General features: G+C 40.3%; 2 protein-coding genes across 3 annotated transcripts; one reads left to right on the top strand and one right to left on the bottom strand.

The window, feature by feature from the left end:
• Nucleotides 1-1,645: 1,645 nt before the first annotated feature.
• On the bottom strand, nucleotides 1,646-7,929 carry LOC148834997 (steroid 17-alpha-hydroxylase/17,20 lyase-like). The gene is made up of 8 exons (XM_088916489.1): nucleotides 7,594-7,929; nucleotides 6,190-6,328; nucleotides 5,688-5,917; nucleotides 5,509-5,595; nucleotides 4,759-4,968; nucleotides 3,178-3,347; nucleotides 2,790-2,893; nucleotides 1,646-1,933 (listed from the first exon to the last, which is right to left on the bottom strand). Exons 1-8 carry the CDS (start codon nucleotides 7,906-7,908, stop codon nucleotides 1,671-1,673), a joined length of 1,518 nt encoding a protein of 505 aa, XP_088772615.1. The 5' UTR covers nucleotides 7,909-7,929; the 3' UTR covers nucleotides 1,646-1,670.
• A 4,070-nt stretch (nucleotides 7,930-11,999) lies between these two features.
• Nucleotides 12,000-15,094, top strand: borcs7 (BLOC-1 related complex subunit 7). Of its 2 annotated transcripts, none has more exons than XM_088917317.1 (5): nucleotides 12,000-12,146; nucleotides 12,690-12,752; nucleotides 13,231-13,274; nucleotides 13,386-13,406; nucleotides 13,830-15,094. In XM_088917317.1, exons 1-5 carry the CDS (start codon nucleotides 12,015-12,017, stop codon nucleotides 13,879-13,881), a joined length of 312 nt encoding a protein of 103 aa, XP_088773443.1. In that variant the 5' UTR covers nucleotides 12,000-12,014; the 3' UTR covers nucleotides 13,882-15,094. The 2 variants fall into 2 exon arrangements, with proteins under 2 accessions (XP_088773443.1, XP_088773442.1); XM_088917316.1 differs by having other exon boundaries at nucleotides 12,012-12,164.
• Nucleotides 15,095-17,552: the final 2,458 nt, after the last annotated feature.

Genomic DNA, 17,552 nt, shown 5'->3' on the forward strand with positions numbered 1-17,552 from the left:
TTTGGCTAAAAACATTGCGTTGGAAGTTCAGTCTTCATCATCTTCTAAAGGCTTTTGGTAGAGAAGATTAGGCACTGTTGTGAGCTCATATTGAGACTTGGAACACAAGTAGAAGCAAAACAATATTTTTGAGTCATGCCTTCCCACAGGTAACTTTGTACATTAAAGCCTACAACCTGGTACCATGGGGTACCATGGACAGTCCATGTTTTGCTTTCTGCTAATATGTCTTTTGCTGTGTTTTAACATAAAACAATTGGTGTTAATGCATCAGGCACTGATGGCCATCGTTAATGCCTGATGCATCTGGATTATTATTAATCTGAGTAAAGATGCAAACCAGTGATGACAAACTGCTGACTTATTACAAAGGAACATTCAGCAAACTAGCAAACTAATGACCCCTATTTGAATGGAGCAGTATTTGTTGTAATAGTTATTCTGCAAAATGGAAATCTCTATAATTTGCTTACAGTGTTGCAGTTGAATTTACATGGATTTTGTATAGAAAATTTGCTTGCACCTTATCTTTAAAGAAATGAGCTCATTTGTACAACAAAGCAGCAAAATACAGCAAATACTGCTAAAATAAAGGAAACACCAATGAAATAGATTGTTAATCAGACACTGGACCACCAACACGTCAGCAGCCACCTTATATAATAATTACTTAATATAATAATAATTGCTTACTTATATAGCGCTTTTCTGGACACTCCACTCAAAGCGCTTTACAGGTAATGGGGTCTCCCCTCCACCACCACCAATGTGCAGCATCCACCTGGATGATGTGATGGCAGCCATAGTGCGTTATGAAAACGCACTATGGCTGCTTTTCCTTCTGAAACATCAGCAAGTTGAGTCATCGTCCCTGACGCTCCTGCCAAACATGCATCAGCAACCACTGCTCTCTTAAGAGTCACTGAGATCTCTAATTCTAGCCAAAATAATGGACAGCTGGGCCTGGCCAGCATTATTATACAAGACTAAAGCATGGAAGGGTCAGTGCTTAAATAACCCAGGAGCCACACCTGTGTGGGAGCACCTGTTTCAATCTATTTTGTATCCCTCGTTTACTCAAGTGTTTCCTTTCTTAATGCCAGTTACCTGTATGTACAGTAGATTTGTTTTAGAAGGCAAACCGTTGGAAAATCTCTAGAATCACATTTGCCTGTTGGGTGGAGGAAGGGTCACATGTGCAGAATGACCACATTCTGAATGATGTCATCAGTGTGAAACCTTTAATTCTTCCAAGAAAACGTTTCAAATATTCAGACGTACACCACCAGGGATGCCTCTAATAAAAAGACCACCATAAAATGGAAAAAAAAACCTTAACACACGAAAAGGATGTTCATAGTTACAACCTTAGAATTTGGCAAATAAAACAGTTGATTAAGTCCATTGGGAACTGATCTGGAAATTGAAGCTAGCCTGCTACAAAAACAGCTCTGACTGTTAACTGATTTGTTATATGCAATAGATAGCACCCAGTATGAAGAGCAAAAAAGGAAAACATGTAAAAAGTAGTTCCCTAAGATCTTAAGACTAAGTTAACCCACAGCACCAACAAAAAGAACAGTCCTTACTACCATCCCACCTTCAAAATAATATCCCGCTCTGTCCAGCTACATGTGACAAAGGGAGAAGAATTACTGTACTACCAGGTCTTAGCCTTCGGCCCAAGTGTTCCTGAGTCTCGCGTGCACGTGGTACTTCTGAATCTGGAGGACGACCCCGAATTTGCCCTGCAGGTCAGGGAGGGGCTGATCAGGTGGCACCTCCAGAGTGAAGCGCTGGAGGATCCAGGACAGGAAGAGGAACAGTTCCATCTTGGCCAGGGTTTCCCCGAGGCACACGCGGATCCCTGCCCCAAACGGGATGTAGCTGGCAGAGGGCGAGTACACCCTACTCCCCTCATCCAGGAAGCGACCTGCTCCGGAAGAACGACATAAAAGGTTTTGTTTCTTAACTCATTTTTTACCTGCACATTGCAATTCCAGCTGCTACTGGTCAGGGTACGTGTTAAAGCCGACTACAGAGTTTGTTACTGGTGCATTTTTTATACCGTATACATCAGGAAGGAGAACCCCCTTTGAAGTTACTATCAAAAAAATATATCTAGTTAGTTTCTGTACATAAAACAAGTTACAACCTTCCAACTTTATGTAGTTCTCAATTTACATGCTCTTAATTTGCACATTTTGTGGAAAACTACCTCTACAGCATAAAATGTAAAGGGATCGAGTTTAAGTTTGTGCATGAATGCCTTGATCATTGGAGTCACCAGGGCTTACTTTGTTGTAATTTCTTTAAAATTCTGGTAATTAGAGCTCTAAATTAGATTTATAATGCAGCTGGGTAGTTTGGTACACGTGTCTGGTTGGGTACCGCCACAATCTTTAAGAACGGCCCAGGCTAGGTTAGAGTGTCACTAAAGTCTCTCTGTTCACGTTCATACACTAAAGTAGGAAGAGGCTTGTGGGCAGAGCAGCCAATCAGCTCAATGAGTGTGTCCTGAGGAAAGTGAAGGAGACCACTAAACACCCATATAGACTCCACACAGCCTGGACCCTGGAACAGCGAGGCAGCAGTGCCAACCACCACCACCACACGCCAGCAGGGAGCATAAGAACTAGTGTCAGGAAATACCACCTCTCTGGGCACCATGTGCTGATTGCTCAGAATCAGTCAATATGTATCAGGAGAATCATCAGTTTCTTGTGTTTACTTTAAATCTAAAGCCAAAATGTAGAATGTGAAGTGCCTCACCCTTTACTGTTACTTACCAGGATCAAACAGCTCTGGGTTTTTCCACTCTTTCTCATCATGGTGTAGTGACCAAAGATTGATGATAACTCGAGTTCCTTTCCGAATATTGTAATCGCCAATGCTGTATAAATAAATACATTTTTTTAAAATATTGTGTTTTTTAAGTCTCTCACTGTCTTCCTATGTATGTAACATAAATGTGTCGCAGACATTTATTGTTTTGGGATGTCTTTGACCAGTGTTTAGTGTTAAAGTGCTGATATTGTGCCAGTTTTGCCTTTTGTGGGCGGGGGACAGGGGCATCAGTCATACTTTGGAAAAGATTCGATTTTTCCTCCCATCAAGACAAGTCAGATTCCTTGCTTGATGATGGGGTTTTTTTCCTGCCCGTGGATCAGGAGATACCTGGTGTCTGAGAGGGCCACATGTGGGATGAGGAGAGGAGACACAGGTCGGATTCTGAGAACTTCTCTTATAGTGGCTTCCAGGTAGGGCAGGTTCCCTCTGTCGCTCAGCGTGGGGTGCCTGTCCATCCCAATCTTACTGTCTAGCTCCTCCTGGACCTTCTTCTGCACCTGAGAGAAGACACCAATACAGTTGTTGAATCCAAACAGCTCTGTTTAGCCCAGGTACTGGAGAGCCGTAAGCCTCCGGGTTTATAGAAGCAGCTTCAAATGGCAAGAGAGCAGAGTTCTGGACAGCAGGACTACTTCTTCCAGTCAAGAAACGGATTGATCCAATTATGTAGTTCATACTGGAGATGGAAAAGAAACAGAAGGCTATCTGGAACCAGGGTTGTAGCCTCCTGGTTTATTCCATGTGTTATTATCTCTGCTGCTGCCCTCTTGGGAAGTGAAGGTGTGTTATAGCCTGAGTATGATGCTGAAGAGTAGAAAGCCTCATCAGTCGGAGGAAGTATTATGTGGGCGATGATATTAAGGATTTAAGGCAGAATCTGTTTGAGCTCAGTTTATTGTATGGTTGCATTGCATTTAGCATATTTTCAGTAAAGAGATTGAAACAACACAATCATCAAAATCTTTTGATTACAAAAGATTTTGTTGAGTACTGCTTTGGAATCGCCAGCAATTATTTCTTATCCATGGCTATAGACTTACTGCCCATATAAAAAGTACCTGGACACATCAATGCTTTAAGCTACAAAATACATCTCATTAGCTTGGTAGCTTGGTTAAGGCATTTGACTTACAATAATAACAGTATTTAAGGTTGTTCTTTAATGGCAGTTTTAACTCTAGCAAGGTCCAACTTCAGATTCGTGGTCCGAAGTTAACAGTTTGCCAAGGTTAAGAGCTGTTCTAATTTGTAAATTGTCATAAAAAGAGAAACTACTGTACGTTCCTCATTACGAATTCAGCCTAAACGTGATGAGCAAAGCTTACTGACAAGAGGGGCCATTCAGCCCATCTAACACATTTGACTGCTAGTAGCTAACTGATCCAGGAATCTCTTCCAGCCGTTTTGAAAGAAACCTTTTCTTACAGTTAGAAAACAACTTAAGATTAGTGCTTCATTGAACAATTCTTGTGGCCAGTATCGGAGTAGAGCCAAGTGACAGTATTCTGATTTGATACACATGATTGCACAGTTGGCTCATTCTGCTAAATTATGAACTTCAGTAATGTCTGGGGTTCACAATGTTCTGGAGCAAAGGTCAGATTAAAAGATGACCTAGGGTTAGGCTAAGATATCCCCTTAAACCTAAGCTTCTGTTAATTTTACACCCATGTTTTAATAAAATGTTAAAGTGTTGTCCTCAAATTATCTGCATTTTCTTTTTGCTTTCTTAGTTTTGGTTGTGAGAACTCCTGATCTGGTTACCATCAATGTTTTACTTAAACTTTGTTCTTAATAGCCAGAAACTGAAATTTAAACAGCGAATGAAGGCCAGTTTTTAGGCCTTTAGGTCAGTTCTTTTACAGAGACAAAGGGGAAGCCTGTCTTTGGAATGAGCTCGAGGCTCACCTGTGGGTGGTGAATGAGATAGGCTATGGACCATTTCAGCACAGTGGTGGTCGTTTCCACGCCAGCCCCAAAGATGTCACCCACTGTCATGAGCAAGTGGTCATCAGTCAGCCCCACATCGTGGGCTAGAGTGTTGTTGTTCTCTGAGCTGCGTTTGGCCCGCAGCAGGGCGTCTAGCAGGTCCCGTTGTGTGCCATCGTTGTAGCTAGCCTGCAGGTGGGCACAGTCAACACAGTGGTAGGGTTAGGGTCAGAGTCAACTACTGCTTAACATTACCCCCTCCCACAGAAAGACAGAAAAATGAGTCTGTATTCATTATCAGGAGTAAATATTAGGTTAAACCCTGCAAAAAAATCTCCATACTTCTAAATTTGATATACTGAGAAAATAGCTAATAATACCTAATGTGTTAATGACTTAAAAAACAACACAGCTTCTAATTCTAAAACCTATCTTCTGTAAAAAGACATTTAGTACACTTTTAAAGAACTGAAATATGGAAAGAAATGTTTGAAAACAAGGCCTTTGCAGGGCTCTGTTGGAGGATTATTAATGAACCAAATTGGTCATTTTCTTGTGGCAGAAATAAATTATTTATACTGTAGTCAGTGTAGAAATACAATTAAACTGGAAAGTGCTGGTTAGCACAAGTGGACATGCTCATACTCAATGCTCATTCCTACTGTTTTATGCCTCACAGCACCAAATCTTGTGTGACTCGGAGGTTGGCTACAGAACTGCTGACTCTACCTTGTGTTCATCGTACTTCTTCTGCAGCAGGTCGTCTCGAACTGCGATGCACTGCTTCAGAATCTTAAGGTCTTCATTGGGGAATATCTTGGGTAAATAAAGGCTAAGGTTAGACCTTGGAGTATAAGAAAAACGCCCAGGTGCATGTACAGTAAATGGTTTTGGAAAATTTCATGTACCTGTAACCAGGGGAAGATGTCCACCAGGCCATCTTTAGCCACAGTGTCCACAATACCTTGGCTGTATTTGAGCATGGCTTCAAATTCGGGGTCACCACGCTGGTAGGAGTTGCTGAAGCAGAGCGAACACACTACATTGGTCACAGCCCGGGTCAGTTCGGGCGCCAGGTCGAGGGCAGTGCCCTGCAGATCCACCAGCGTCTGACACATGGAACTGGCCTCCCTGCAGACTGGAGAAAGGGGACCAGTTTAGGAAGGTCTAAATGCATCATGGACAATCTTCCACAGTGGCACTGGAGTCCGGAGAAGGTGTGGAAAAAAGGGATTAAATGCCAAAACCTATATAAAACACCATTTCAAAACAATATCATCTACTAAGTCATGAACAGCATATTCTGAATATAGGACTCGTGTCTGATTTATATCCTTCCTTACTACATTTCCCTAGCAAGATTTTTGTCAGTGGCAAGCATGTTCCGAGCAAAGGTGTGGGCTACTCAACTGATCTTCTCAACAGGGGCGGATCCCTCTCCGAACATGTTCAGTGCGGCGTGCACCATCTTGCGATGAAACTTCCAGGTGGGGCTGTAATTGGCGAAGGCAATGTCCCTGCCATCCCTTGTCAGCAGGTCTGTGGTCACCTGCAGAACATACAGTACTTAAAAGACATTGAGGCGTTTTCGCATTCAGCTGTTGTTGGCGGTGCTTGCTGTTTTCACCAGGTGCGTGGAAACAATGGACACCTGTTTGTTTGTTTTGCACACCTGTGAATTTGCAATATCGCTTGTAATATAATGCCAATTCATTTTAAAACTGAAAACGGTACTTGAGGACTTTAGGTAATGACTGCAGTGCATACAGAGTGTTACGTTTATAGTTGGTTTTAAACTACACTTTGCCGTCTCGGCCGAATACGCATAGGTTGTCAATGGTGGGAAGATGTTTCGTGGCCATCTGAAGTGTTTCTACGTGCGTAAACGTTTCTGTGCATCAGTCAAATCTTTAGCCAGAACCCTAAAAATACAATGTGCGATTTACAGGAAAAGAAGACCTCTGTAGCATCGTTTCTCGCGTCTGTACCATCAAACAGTCAAAATAGCTTCTCACTTCTTAATATTAATTACTGAATAAGCCATTAAAAGGTATCAATATTAGGACCAATGTAGGCTTTAAAATTCGTAGTCAGCATATGTGAAACTAACAAATCGGGCAGCTATAAGAGTTGCCTAGGACAGTTTTGGTTCAGTTCGGAAGATCCGCAATATACATAATCCAGTGCCCAGCAAACAATAAATAGCGTTAGATGGAACGAAATTATTTACCCTGTTTATTTCTCTGATGTCTTAACATTCTGCACTACCTACACTACCCTAAATCTAAACAGCTAAAACAAAACTTTAATAAAATACTAAACAAAACGAAAAAGTTTTTTTTTTAACCAACCTGTCAAGTTAATATACGCACCCAGTTGAACTCAACCAGGGGTGTGCGGACAGTATGATTACCAGTAATTACGACTATCATATGATTTGAGATGGTCTGTTGAAGCTCTGAATCCTGGTATAACGTTTTTTTTTCATTTTGCACTTCTTTCAGCTATATAACTTATCATATAACATATAAACTACCGTATAAATTATTAAAATGATCATTGTCACTTTTACCATGGTCATCACAATACCACGAGTCCACAGCTTTTACCAATAGGCTTATTATAATGAGATGTTCGTTGCACATCGTTCGCTTTACGTACAGGTGCTTATGTGCATGGTGTTGGAGGTCCATGTTATGCAATGCAGAAAGTTAATTTCTTCGTATTTTTGATAAATGTAGTTGATTGTGCTACTTAGTTTTGAAACATACATTAATATCCGATCGCGATTAATGATTCGGATCTATAACTCACAGTTCTGGCTCTGCCGGCAAAGGTTTTGCCTTTCTTTAGAAGCACCTCCTTGGCGTCCTGATAGTTATTGACCACCACCACATAGTGGGAGCCCATCCTAAGGGAGTAGGTAGCACCGTATTTCTTCTGTAGCTCCTGGAAGAGAAGGTGCGGCATGAGCTCGCTCCTCAGGCTGAGAAGACTCCCGATGACGGGCAGGCAGGGCAAGCTGGGCGGGCGTTTGTTGCCGGCCCATGCCCTCTCGATCTTCCCTTTTAAAATGAATACAGCCAGGGCCAGTGTGACGACCAGCAAGATGAAAAGGACACAGTCCATGGTGGTCAAGAGGTGCTCCAGAGGTACTCTGTCAGTAGTTGCAACGGCAGCGGGAATTTAATGTACTTCCGACGTTATTCAATGTTCATGCACGGATAATAGTCTCATCGGGTGGTAGGAGCTGCGGACTGAAGGCGAATGCAAGGAAAAAGGAATTTTAAGTGTTTCTCTCAATGTCATTACCTTGACCACAGCCAATTATTGCCTTTAGTCGCGGATGCCAAACGATATTAAGAAGCTGATAGTGTAGTTCTTATCACCAAATATGTGGGAGTCTGCAACACAAACTTATTATTTTCACGTATTTGTTTTTCAAATCACAGTGCAGTCGTCCCTGTAATCATCTATTAACCAAAGACGAAGCACCTGTAGGCGCAGGCCAATGAGCAAACATAACCGATAATCAGAAACAAAGGTTTGCTGTGATAATATTTGTTGTTAATGTATCGTTATTCTCTTCAAGGAGAAAATAGGTAACATGCGGTGTTCCTACTGTGATTACCTTGTAACACTGAATAAAAATGTTCAAATGTTTGGCTTTCCATTCATGTTCATAGCATGTATAGCTTTTTCCTTACAAGGAATGTTTGATCAAAATAATAGACAGCAATCCCATGGTAGGAATGATGCTGAGAACATAACTGGAAGAGAAAAATAGGGAGAGAGTCCAGATGAGAAAGCAAGAGGTTTAGGATGAGACAGATAAAGACAGAGCAGAATGTTGTATTCTGCAGCCAGCAGCCATATCACTCTGCAACTTACAATTGACAATCCACTGAAGCTAAGCAGGTGTGAGCCTAGTCAGTACCTGGATTGGCGACCTCCTGGGAAAAACTAAGGTTGCTGCTGGAAGAGGTGTTAGTGAGGCCAACAGGGGGCGCTCACCCTGCGGTCCATGTGGGTCCTAATGCCCCAGTATAGTGATGGGCACACTATTCTGTAAATAAGCGCCGTCTTTCGGATGAGATGTAAAATTGAGGTCCTGACTCTCTGTGGTCATTAAAAAGGGTGTTTCTCGAAAAGAGTAGGGGTGTAACCCTGGTGTCCTGGCCAAATTTCCCATGCCTCCTAATAATCCCCCTCTATGAATTGGCTACATTACTTTGTTCTGCTCCCCCCCCCCCCACTGACAACAGGTGGAGCGATGCGCCGGTTGGAGTATTCTTGGTTGCATTTAATGGCAACTTTCAAACCACCAAATGGAGACGGGCGTGCTAGGATGAGAGAGAGAATGTTGTATGCCGCAGGTCAAAAGTGACAAATGGGTTTGGGTCTGGGTTTTGTGTTATTGCAATAGATTCAAACTAATCTATTGATTATAGATTATAGATTCAATTATAGATTCAAACCTGTCCTATTATGTTCCACTTTCTTATCAAGAGAAAAATGGACTCCAGTTCAATGTTTGGGTGGCGCTTTGTGTTCAAGGACATTGTAAGTTTTTCAAATTTACACGTAATTTACATTTAAGAAAGTTCTTTGAATATACGATAAAAATAAATAAAATCCTTCTTTAACATTGCATTGGATGCAAATACCCGCAGATTAAAATGTCCTGGGTCAAACATGCAAGAACATCAGCAGTGCAATGCAGTGTTCAGAGGCAAAAGGTTTAAATTCACCAGCAACCTTGACGTTAAAGGAGGCAATGCTTCAGTGTAATGTATTAGTTGTTAAAGGAGATTGATCTGGTTTTGTTTTATTTTCAACCGGTATTCTGTTTTGAGTAGTGCCTCAGAGCCTTATTGAGACATTTTACATACTGAAACAGAACAGAGATTAGTTTTGTGCGGAGTGCAGTTAGTGGGTTGTTACGTCCCAGTGTGTGTTCTGTGTGTGTTTTTTCTGTTCCACACTGCTGACCCTTGATTGTTCTCCCTTCCCCATTGGCCCACCATTACACCACACTCTCAGTATGACATCATCATCAATCAGCCTCTCAGCCACTCAGAGTGCATCTTATTCAGTATATAACCTGGAGGTTTTCAGCAAGGAGAGGCCTTTTGTTTGACTTCGGTCCTGTTCAGTTATTGCTTCGCTTCGCTTCTGGTTATTGCTTCGGCTTCGTTTGTTGGTTTGTTTTGCTTTGTGTGTGTGTATTTTCGTATAGCTTCGGCTTTGTTGTTTTGTTGGTTTTTTTTGTTAGTTTCTTTGTACTTTCATTTGTTTGTGTGTTCATCCTTGTTTTGTCATTACCTTGCCCCAGTGTTACATGTTCAACTTTTGTGTTCGTTTGTACCCTGCTCCTGTTGATTACTCTTGTTTTCCCTTATTTGGATTCCTGGTTCACTTGTTTTTGTGTGAACTTTTGTATATAAGGTTAGTTTAGGTTGTTGGGTACACTTACACACTTAGTTGATTTTGTATTAGTACACTACTTTAGTACGGGTGAGTGCCGTTTGTCTTGTATGGTTTTGGGTAGTCAGTGCAGGTTAGCTAGAGTGTTGAAGACGCCGAAGACCGTGTGTTTCGGGTTTTCTTTTGTAGTCAGATTAGCTTTCCCTCACTGTCCTAGCCAGCTCCATTTTTGTTTGTTATTTTCTTTCCTTTGGCACCACTCTAGTTCCTTACCCTTCTTATCACGCTTCCTAGTCCCTCACCAAAACCCCCCCTGCTTCCGAAAGAATTATCCTAAATGTTACACCCCTTTTCCCCTAGACACTTGGGGTTGTAACATGGGTCAACAGATGATTATAAAAAGTGCTGGCTACCAGGGAACAATATTTCTTATTTGATAATTGGATGTGGAATGAAAAGGATTTGTATAGTGATCTCATTAAGGAGAAGATCACTATCCATCACTGAAATGTAGTACTCACCTAGGTGATGATAACAATAAGTCTAACATAATATAGTGGACATTACACTCAAGTATATTTCATTTAGAACTTGTCCTAAATAAATCCTATACAAAATAAGCTTTCCTAAACTTAATCATATCTTAACATAAATTTTGGGTCAATTCTTGAGAAAATAAAGCTTTGTGTAGAGGATTTACATGTTTTAATGTATTTAATATAAAATACAAACAATTAAAAGCCATGGGAAATAGAACATTAAAAATCCACTCTGCCTCAGGTAGTCATTAACATTCTAAACATCCATAACTTGTTTCAGTTGTAGCATTCATTCATTTTTTACAAACCAAAAAGTGGCAAAACAGCACCTTTTTCAAGATGGTCCAGCATTAATTATACTGAGAGTGCTGGATGACATTTGGTTTTCCATTTTGGAAGTGATCTTTTCTGGGCTGGTGGTGCAGTATTAAGCACTACCTCACAGTGCTGGGGCCCTGGGTTGAATTCCTGGGATACTGGCTGCTGTGTTGAGTTTGTATGTTCGCCCTGTGTTGGTGTGGGTTTCTACTGGGTGTTCCTGTTCCCCCCCCATAGTCCGAAGACATACTAGTTAGTTAACTGGCTTCTTGGAAAAGTGGCACTGATATTAGTGTGTGCGTGTCTGTGTTTGCATTGTGATAGTTTTGTGTCCCATCCAGGGTGTATCCTGACCTGCCTGTTACTCCCCTTCAGTACTGCTGAAGTTACTATATATGTGACTTTTAATGTTATACAAATTTAACATGTTCATGCTTATTTGACTCATCTGAGATTGTATCAATATTTTGTACAAAACCAGACAAACTACAAAGCTTCAAATAATGCTACTCTGTTAAATTCAATATGTAAGGTAGAATATTAATGACAGAAGACGAAAGTGTGTCAAATTGTGCTGCATTAATCCATAAACACCCAAAGTGTGAATGTATATGTACTCTGAAGACTATGATACATGCATGAATTATGTATTTAGTTATTTATTCAATAGAAATAGTATGTCACACTAAAGCAAACATATTACTCCAGTATAACTTATTCTTTTGGACAAGATAAGGTTATGAACATCCATATTTTCAAACAATGCTTCAGAGCAGGTAAGTAGTAAAAAGTGACGAGTCATATATTGCTGCCTTTAGGAAAAACAATGACTTTAGACAGACCTGTGCTTTTTCTACAGCTCACTTTTGAACTGCCATTTCGCGATTTTAAACACGCTGTACAGTTTGTCCCAGTTGTCTCACCGTCTTTTCTAGTTCTTCCGGTTAAAAAATGGCTTCTCCTGAACCGCAGCCCCGCTTTGGCCAGTCAGTGAAAGGTTTGTTATCCGAGAAAGTGAGTTCCTGCAGCGGAGACGTGATCGCTCTCACTCGTCAGGTCCTGAAGGGGTCCCGTAGCCAGGAGGTAAGGGTCAAATTAGTGGTAAGGACTTCACATTTTACCTGAATCGGTATGATTTTGTGTTATGGTATTGCCGTCTGCTTGGGCAAGCAGTAGCTTGCAGTGCTAAATTGCTAATAATTAGTTAAATGCACCAAAAAATATACGTCATAGTTTTTTATTATGTGGATTTAGAGACAACGACGGGCCTGCGGTTGTTGGCATACATCACTGGTTTGTTGATGTCAGGGACTGACGTGACAGCAGCTACCTCTTTTCATTTAGGTGTCAATTTGGGGATCAGTATATTAGCTGGTCATCTGTGGTTAACATTTCTCTCTGCAAATGTGAAGATGATTTCAGAAAGACGTCTGAATGTACAGCTTCTACGGTTAAAAACATCATACACCACTAGTGCTTATTAATATAAGTTAATATTTAATGGTTGCGATATTTGGTACTAAGTCGTGTCTTGTGGTGCCTGTCATCCAGCCAGATTATTATTACGAATAGTGACCAGAGGCATTAATAATGCCAAGCGTCATAGAGTAACCTCTTATTTTCTAGCTCCTAGGGCAGGCGGCGCGCAACATGGTGATGCAAGAGGACGCCATACTGCACTCGGAGGATGTAAGCTTGAAGCAAGAACTGTAAAAAAAAGGCTGTTGTATTTGTAAGTCAATGCAAGATAGCTGACAGTGGCTTATAAAATAGACTTTTAAAAGCCAATTTTAGATGAGGGGGCATCAAAGCTCTATTTTTAATTCAACTAAGCTAATTGTTTTTATATAGTACTTAATGTACTGGAAAGGCATTCAGCTCTTGTATTTCAGTTATCTTGAACACCTTTATTCTAATGTGCAGCACGTCAACTTATATATGGGCAATTCTGGCAAATGTTGGTTAGGTATGACACTTGGTAAAGTGTCTCCACACTTGTTTTACTTATTTTCCAACGATTTTAAAGGGATTTTATTAGTATTAAAGTGATAAAAAAACTTTCATTGGACCATTAGTAGGAATAAGGTACAGTAGCTTCAAAGGACTGTATAAATGAAGCAGCCAATGCTAATTATAGAATCATGTTCATTATGTTTTGTTTCTGCAGAGTCTGAGAAAAATGTCCATAATAACCACCCACTTGCAATATCAGTAAGTAAGCCTTTACAGCAAAAGAGTTTGAGCAATATGTGAGTATTTGTTAATTTAATTATTGGATGATGCAGTTAATGTTAAATAATAATTTTACTTTTTATCAATCAGGCAAGAAGCCATCCAGAAAAAGTAAGTAAAAGTCTGTTTGTCACATATAGAATAGATGTTTTAGATCGCTAGCTATAATTCAGAGATAAACAATGGGAACATATTATACAAACTGCTGTTAAATGACTTTTTCATGCCATTACTTTGTAATGCCATTTCTTGTTTCATAAATCAATTGAGTGACCTTACTTTTAATGTCTTTATAAGAAATAGCTGGCAATGCTAATTATTACAATTGTTTAATGGCTCGATGTCTGTAAAACATCAGTTTTATTTTGTAATGCCAGTATCTGCTTTAGTCTATATTTTGTAACCATACTGTTATTGTTTTCCTTTCGTCTGCTTAAATGATGAATAAATTCCCAACTTAAGGTCAGAGTTCTTTTTATTGTTGTAAGAATCCAAAGTTACTAATATAATAGGATATTTTTTATCTTTTTACAGTGTCGAACACTCCAGAAACCTTCAGGATCAGTTAATACACTTGCTAAAATAAGCATGCAATTGGGAGCCATCAATCAAATGGGGCAGCCTTTGTAATCCTAAGAATGCACTCAGAAGGAATTGTCACTATCCACTAGACAGGGTTGGTGGCATTTTACAGCCTGGATATTAGGACTGATTTTCATCTTTCTGTGACGTTTTGTGGTTCTTCATGTTTGTGAAACCCTAAGAACCCAAAATGATGAAATACTGCACTTGAGTAAGCTTTTTGCACTATTGTTTTTTTAATCAAAAGAGCAAATATTACGTAGTTGTACTTGGTCCCTTGCAACATGGAAAACAGTCATGTAATTGCCTATGATGAAAATCTAGATGTAAAAAAAGAGCCAAGTTTTTTAACAGTTGTTTAAAATACTGTGAGCACTGCACATGTCATAATTAGATATTCTGGGATTTGTCATGCTCTTCCTGTGTTTGCTTAAGGCTTGGCTGGGCTTTTTAAAATTTCCTCCCACCTCGTAAAGACATGTTGGTTGGCTTAGCTAAATTACCCATCTCACAGGGAGTAAGAGTGGCCCCTTCATCTTTACTCCACACTGTTGAGAGCAGCTTGGTTACTGTAGGAACCCCAACAAAGCAGATATAAGAGTCAGGTGAAAAAAGAATGAAATTCTACAGTTCAATACACTAGAGAGTGATTCACATTACAGTGTTCATTTGCAGTGTTTTATATTCATGGCAATGAAATTAATGTTTAATTTTTGCACTATAAAAGTACAATATACACATGAAAGTCCTATCAAATTCTACTGGTCTGATGTTTCTGAACAATAAATGCAGCACAAAGATTTTCTCTGAAAGTTGGAAAGAAGTACTAAAATAAGATGTGTGGGTAACAGAAACTACTGGAAACATTTTGCTGTTGAAAACATCAAAGGGATCAAAATCAAGGCCATTAAGAAAGTGTGTAGCTCCAGTTAACAGAAAATGAGGCTGATCCAGGGAGAAGACCTTGATGAAAAACATTCCACAGAATTTTTCCACAGAAAACCTTGCTCCTTCAGTCCATGTCACTTGTGTGAAAATGTGCAAGCTTCCTCTGTGGCCTCAGATAAGTGTTTTTATAAATTGCGTGAGGTGATAAAACTTTAATAGTTTTGGAATATTTATCTGCATATTATTACTTGTACCACAAAATACTACTGGAACAGCTTTATGCAGTGTGTATCTTTGGGGGTGGGGAAATAAAAGTGGAATGGAAAAGGTGAATTTATTCTAAATGGTGTGGTGGTTCTTTGGAAAAACAGTATTTTAGTTTTTTTACATGTACATTTTCAAAAATATTAAGTGAGATGTAACTTGGGAGGCACAGTGGAGCAGTGGCTGGCATTGCTGCCTCGCAGTGCTGGGGCCTTGGGTTCAATATCTGTGTGGATTTGTACAAAAATGCTCATTCCTTATACTTACAGAGCGATTTTCTGGAAACTCCACTCAAAGTGCACAGCTGTGTTCTACCCATGTTCATGTGCGTTTCTTCTGGGTGGTGTGGTTTCCTCCTATAGTCCAATAACATATTGGGTATCTATATAAGGTTAATTGGCTTCTGAGAAATTTGGCTGTGGTGTGAATGTGTATGCCCTCTGATAGACTGGTGTGGCTCAACCATGATCCTAAATTTGATGAAGTGGTTAGAAAATGGGTGGGTGGTAGATGTACTTCTCAACACTTACCGTGTGAGTAGCGATCTTCTGATGATGGATAACTCAAGTTTCATTGGTTATGAGGGTTTACACTGTCATAAGCAAAGTATTAAATGCCTCCAAGTAAATACCCACACATCACTTTAAATTTACAGTGGAAATACTTGTAAATAATGATTTAGTCTATGTTTAGAAGTACACTGTAGCTAATGTTGATTTAATGATAATATGAATAAATTATTAAAACATTACTGTGAGGTTATTTTATTTTTTTGATTATATCGCCTGTCCATTGCTAAGAATCTTCGCCGATACTCTCTTCCGGTGATGCACAAGACCTTGTAAGATACCTGAAACTATGGGCTCCGGGATCTCTGTGCCCCTGCATTGGAAGAAGTGGTTAGAAGACAGGTGAGGCTCCATGAAGTTGCCCCCCCTACAGACAGCACAAACGATTAAACCTATTTCATTCGTTAGTGCTATGTTTGTGCCGTTGAAAGTACCATGTGTGCTGCTTTCGTTTCTGAGATATAGCGCCTTATTTTATCAGTGATCACGTAACCATGCATGGTGACTTTGACCTCCAGTGATCCCGTCTGCCGAGTTCAAGCGCTCTGTTACAGTTTAGCTCGTACCCTTAACATTTTAAAGACAATCGATATCCATAAACATATGAGCCCCCTTAGATGTGAATATTACTAAGACATGACGCATGCCAACAAGTTAACCATTTATGACACAAACCTGTGGTTGTATGTTAAATAACCATGATTTTAAGATCTATGGTTTTTATTTTCTAAGGCACATTTTTCTTTTCTTACCCTACCGTGACACGCTGTTGCCAAACGCGTAACTGTGGGATACCATCGCGACAAGACCTCCGCAGCATGTTATGATAGGGACCCCATGTATATCGCATGTATATCCCGGTAGTGTATATTACGACTGGCGCCTTGCTTTCATGTCACCCTGGCACCGCTGTTGCAACAAAGGTCTTATATCAGGACACTCAGATAGGACATGTCGCGATATATGTACTTTGTGTCGCGACATGGGGTCAGCATATTCTGACATGCTGGGCGGGGCATATTGTCGGGGTATGTCATGTCGCGATATAGGGCCTTTCATGTCGCGACATGGGGGGGGGGGGGGGGGGGTACGCCATATCGCGATATATGGACTTAATGTCGTGACAGTGATGCGCCAGCCGCAATGCTTATCATGTGGGTAACATGTCGTGACATGTTATCGGAGTCGTGAACGCGCTGTGCATGTCATGACATTCTTTGTCTGCTATTCAGCTTTGACCTCAGTGCGACTTCTCTTAGATTAGTAATTGGAAGCCAATGGATGTGTTACTGTATATCCACCGTGCTCATACAGCACAGACGGTTAACCGGGGCTACAGAAGAACATCCATCACCATTGTATCTACATGTTCTCGGAACTTCCGCTGTGGCGCTTTACCCAATCAGAGTGTCGATTCTCCCTCTTCACCCAATCGCAACCCGAACTGTTCGGTGGTTTAGTCAATCACGGGTCTAAAGGCTGTTCAAGCTAGCAGCGCCAGGTGGATCGGCTTGTTAACTGACAATAAGAATCTATTTTTAAAATGCTTATGTGCAAAATAACTACATCGGCTTATTTTTTAACGTCTTTATTGATTCACCATGTCCAGCACTCTTCGAAATAAATACATTTTTTATTTGCAATATAACTGTCTCCGCTGCTTTCTGTAATGAATACATGGTATTTGAACAATTTTAATCGTATATTTAAGGTAGGGGAAACACCTTCTGCTTGAATAGAAATGTAAAGCCTATGATCATTATATTATTATGCTCGTGCTTTCAATTTTGGTTTTTATTGTTAAATTATATCGAACTTGAAACTAGTAACTAAAAATGTGAATATGGGCTCTCGTGTTGTACCAGCGGTAATTTGGAAACTGTACCAATGAAAGGAGTACACAAGAAATTATTTTCGAGAACATGGTTAAAAATTAAAAGAAAACACCTAACCC

This window comes from Atractosteus spatula, chromosome 5, assembly GCF_055471065.1.
Source record: "Atractosteus spatula isolate fAtrSpa1 chromosome 5, fAtrSpa1.hap1, whole genome shotgun sequence".
Classification (NCBI taxonomy): Eukaryota; Metazoa; Chordata; class Actinopteri; order Semionotiformes; family Lepisosteidae; genus Atractosteus; species Atractosteus spatula.

Coding starts and splice junctions, on each gene's coding strand:
- borcs7 (XM_088917316.1), top strand. CDS start 12,015: ATGGCTTCTCCTGAACCGCAGCCCCGCTTTGGCCAGTCAGTGAAAGGT. Junction 12,165..12,689: donor AGGTAAGGGTCAAATTAGTG/GTAAGGACTTCA, acceptor CTTATTTTCTAG/CTCCTAGGGCAGGCGGCGCG. Junction 13,407..13,829: donor CAAGAAGCCATCCAGAAAAA/GTAAGTAAAAGT, acceptor ATCTTTTTACAG/TGTCGAACACTCCAGAAACC.
- LOC148834997 (XM_088916489.1), bottom strand. CDS start 7,908: ATGGACTGTGTCCTTTTCATCTTGCTGGTCGTCACACTGGCCCTGGCT. Junction 5,918..6,189: donor CGCCCCTGTTGAGAAGATCA/GTTGAGTAGCCC, acceptor CCCTTTCTCCAG/TCTGCAGGGAGGCCAGTTCC. Junction 4,969..5,508: donor AGAAGTACGATGAACACAAG/GTAGAGTCAGCA, acceptor GCCCACCTGCAG/GCTAGCTACAACGATGGCAC.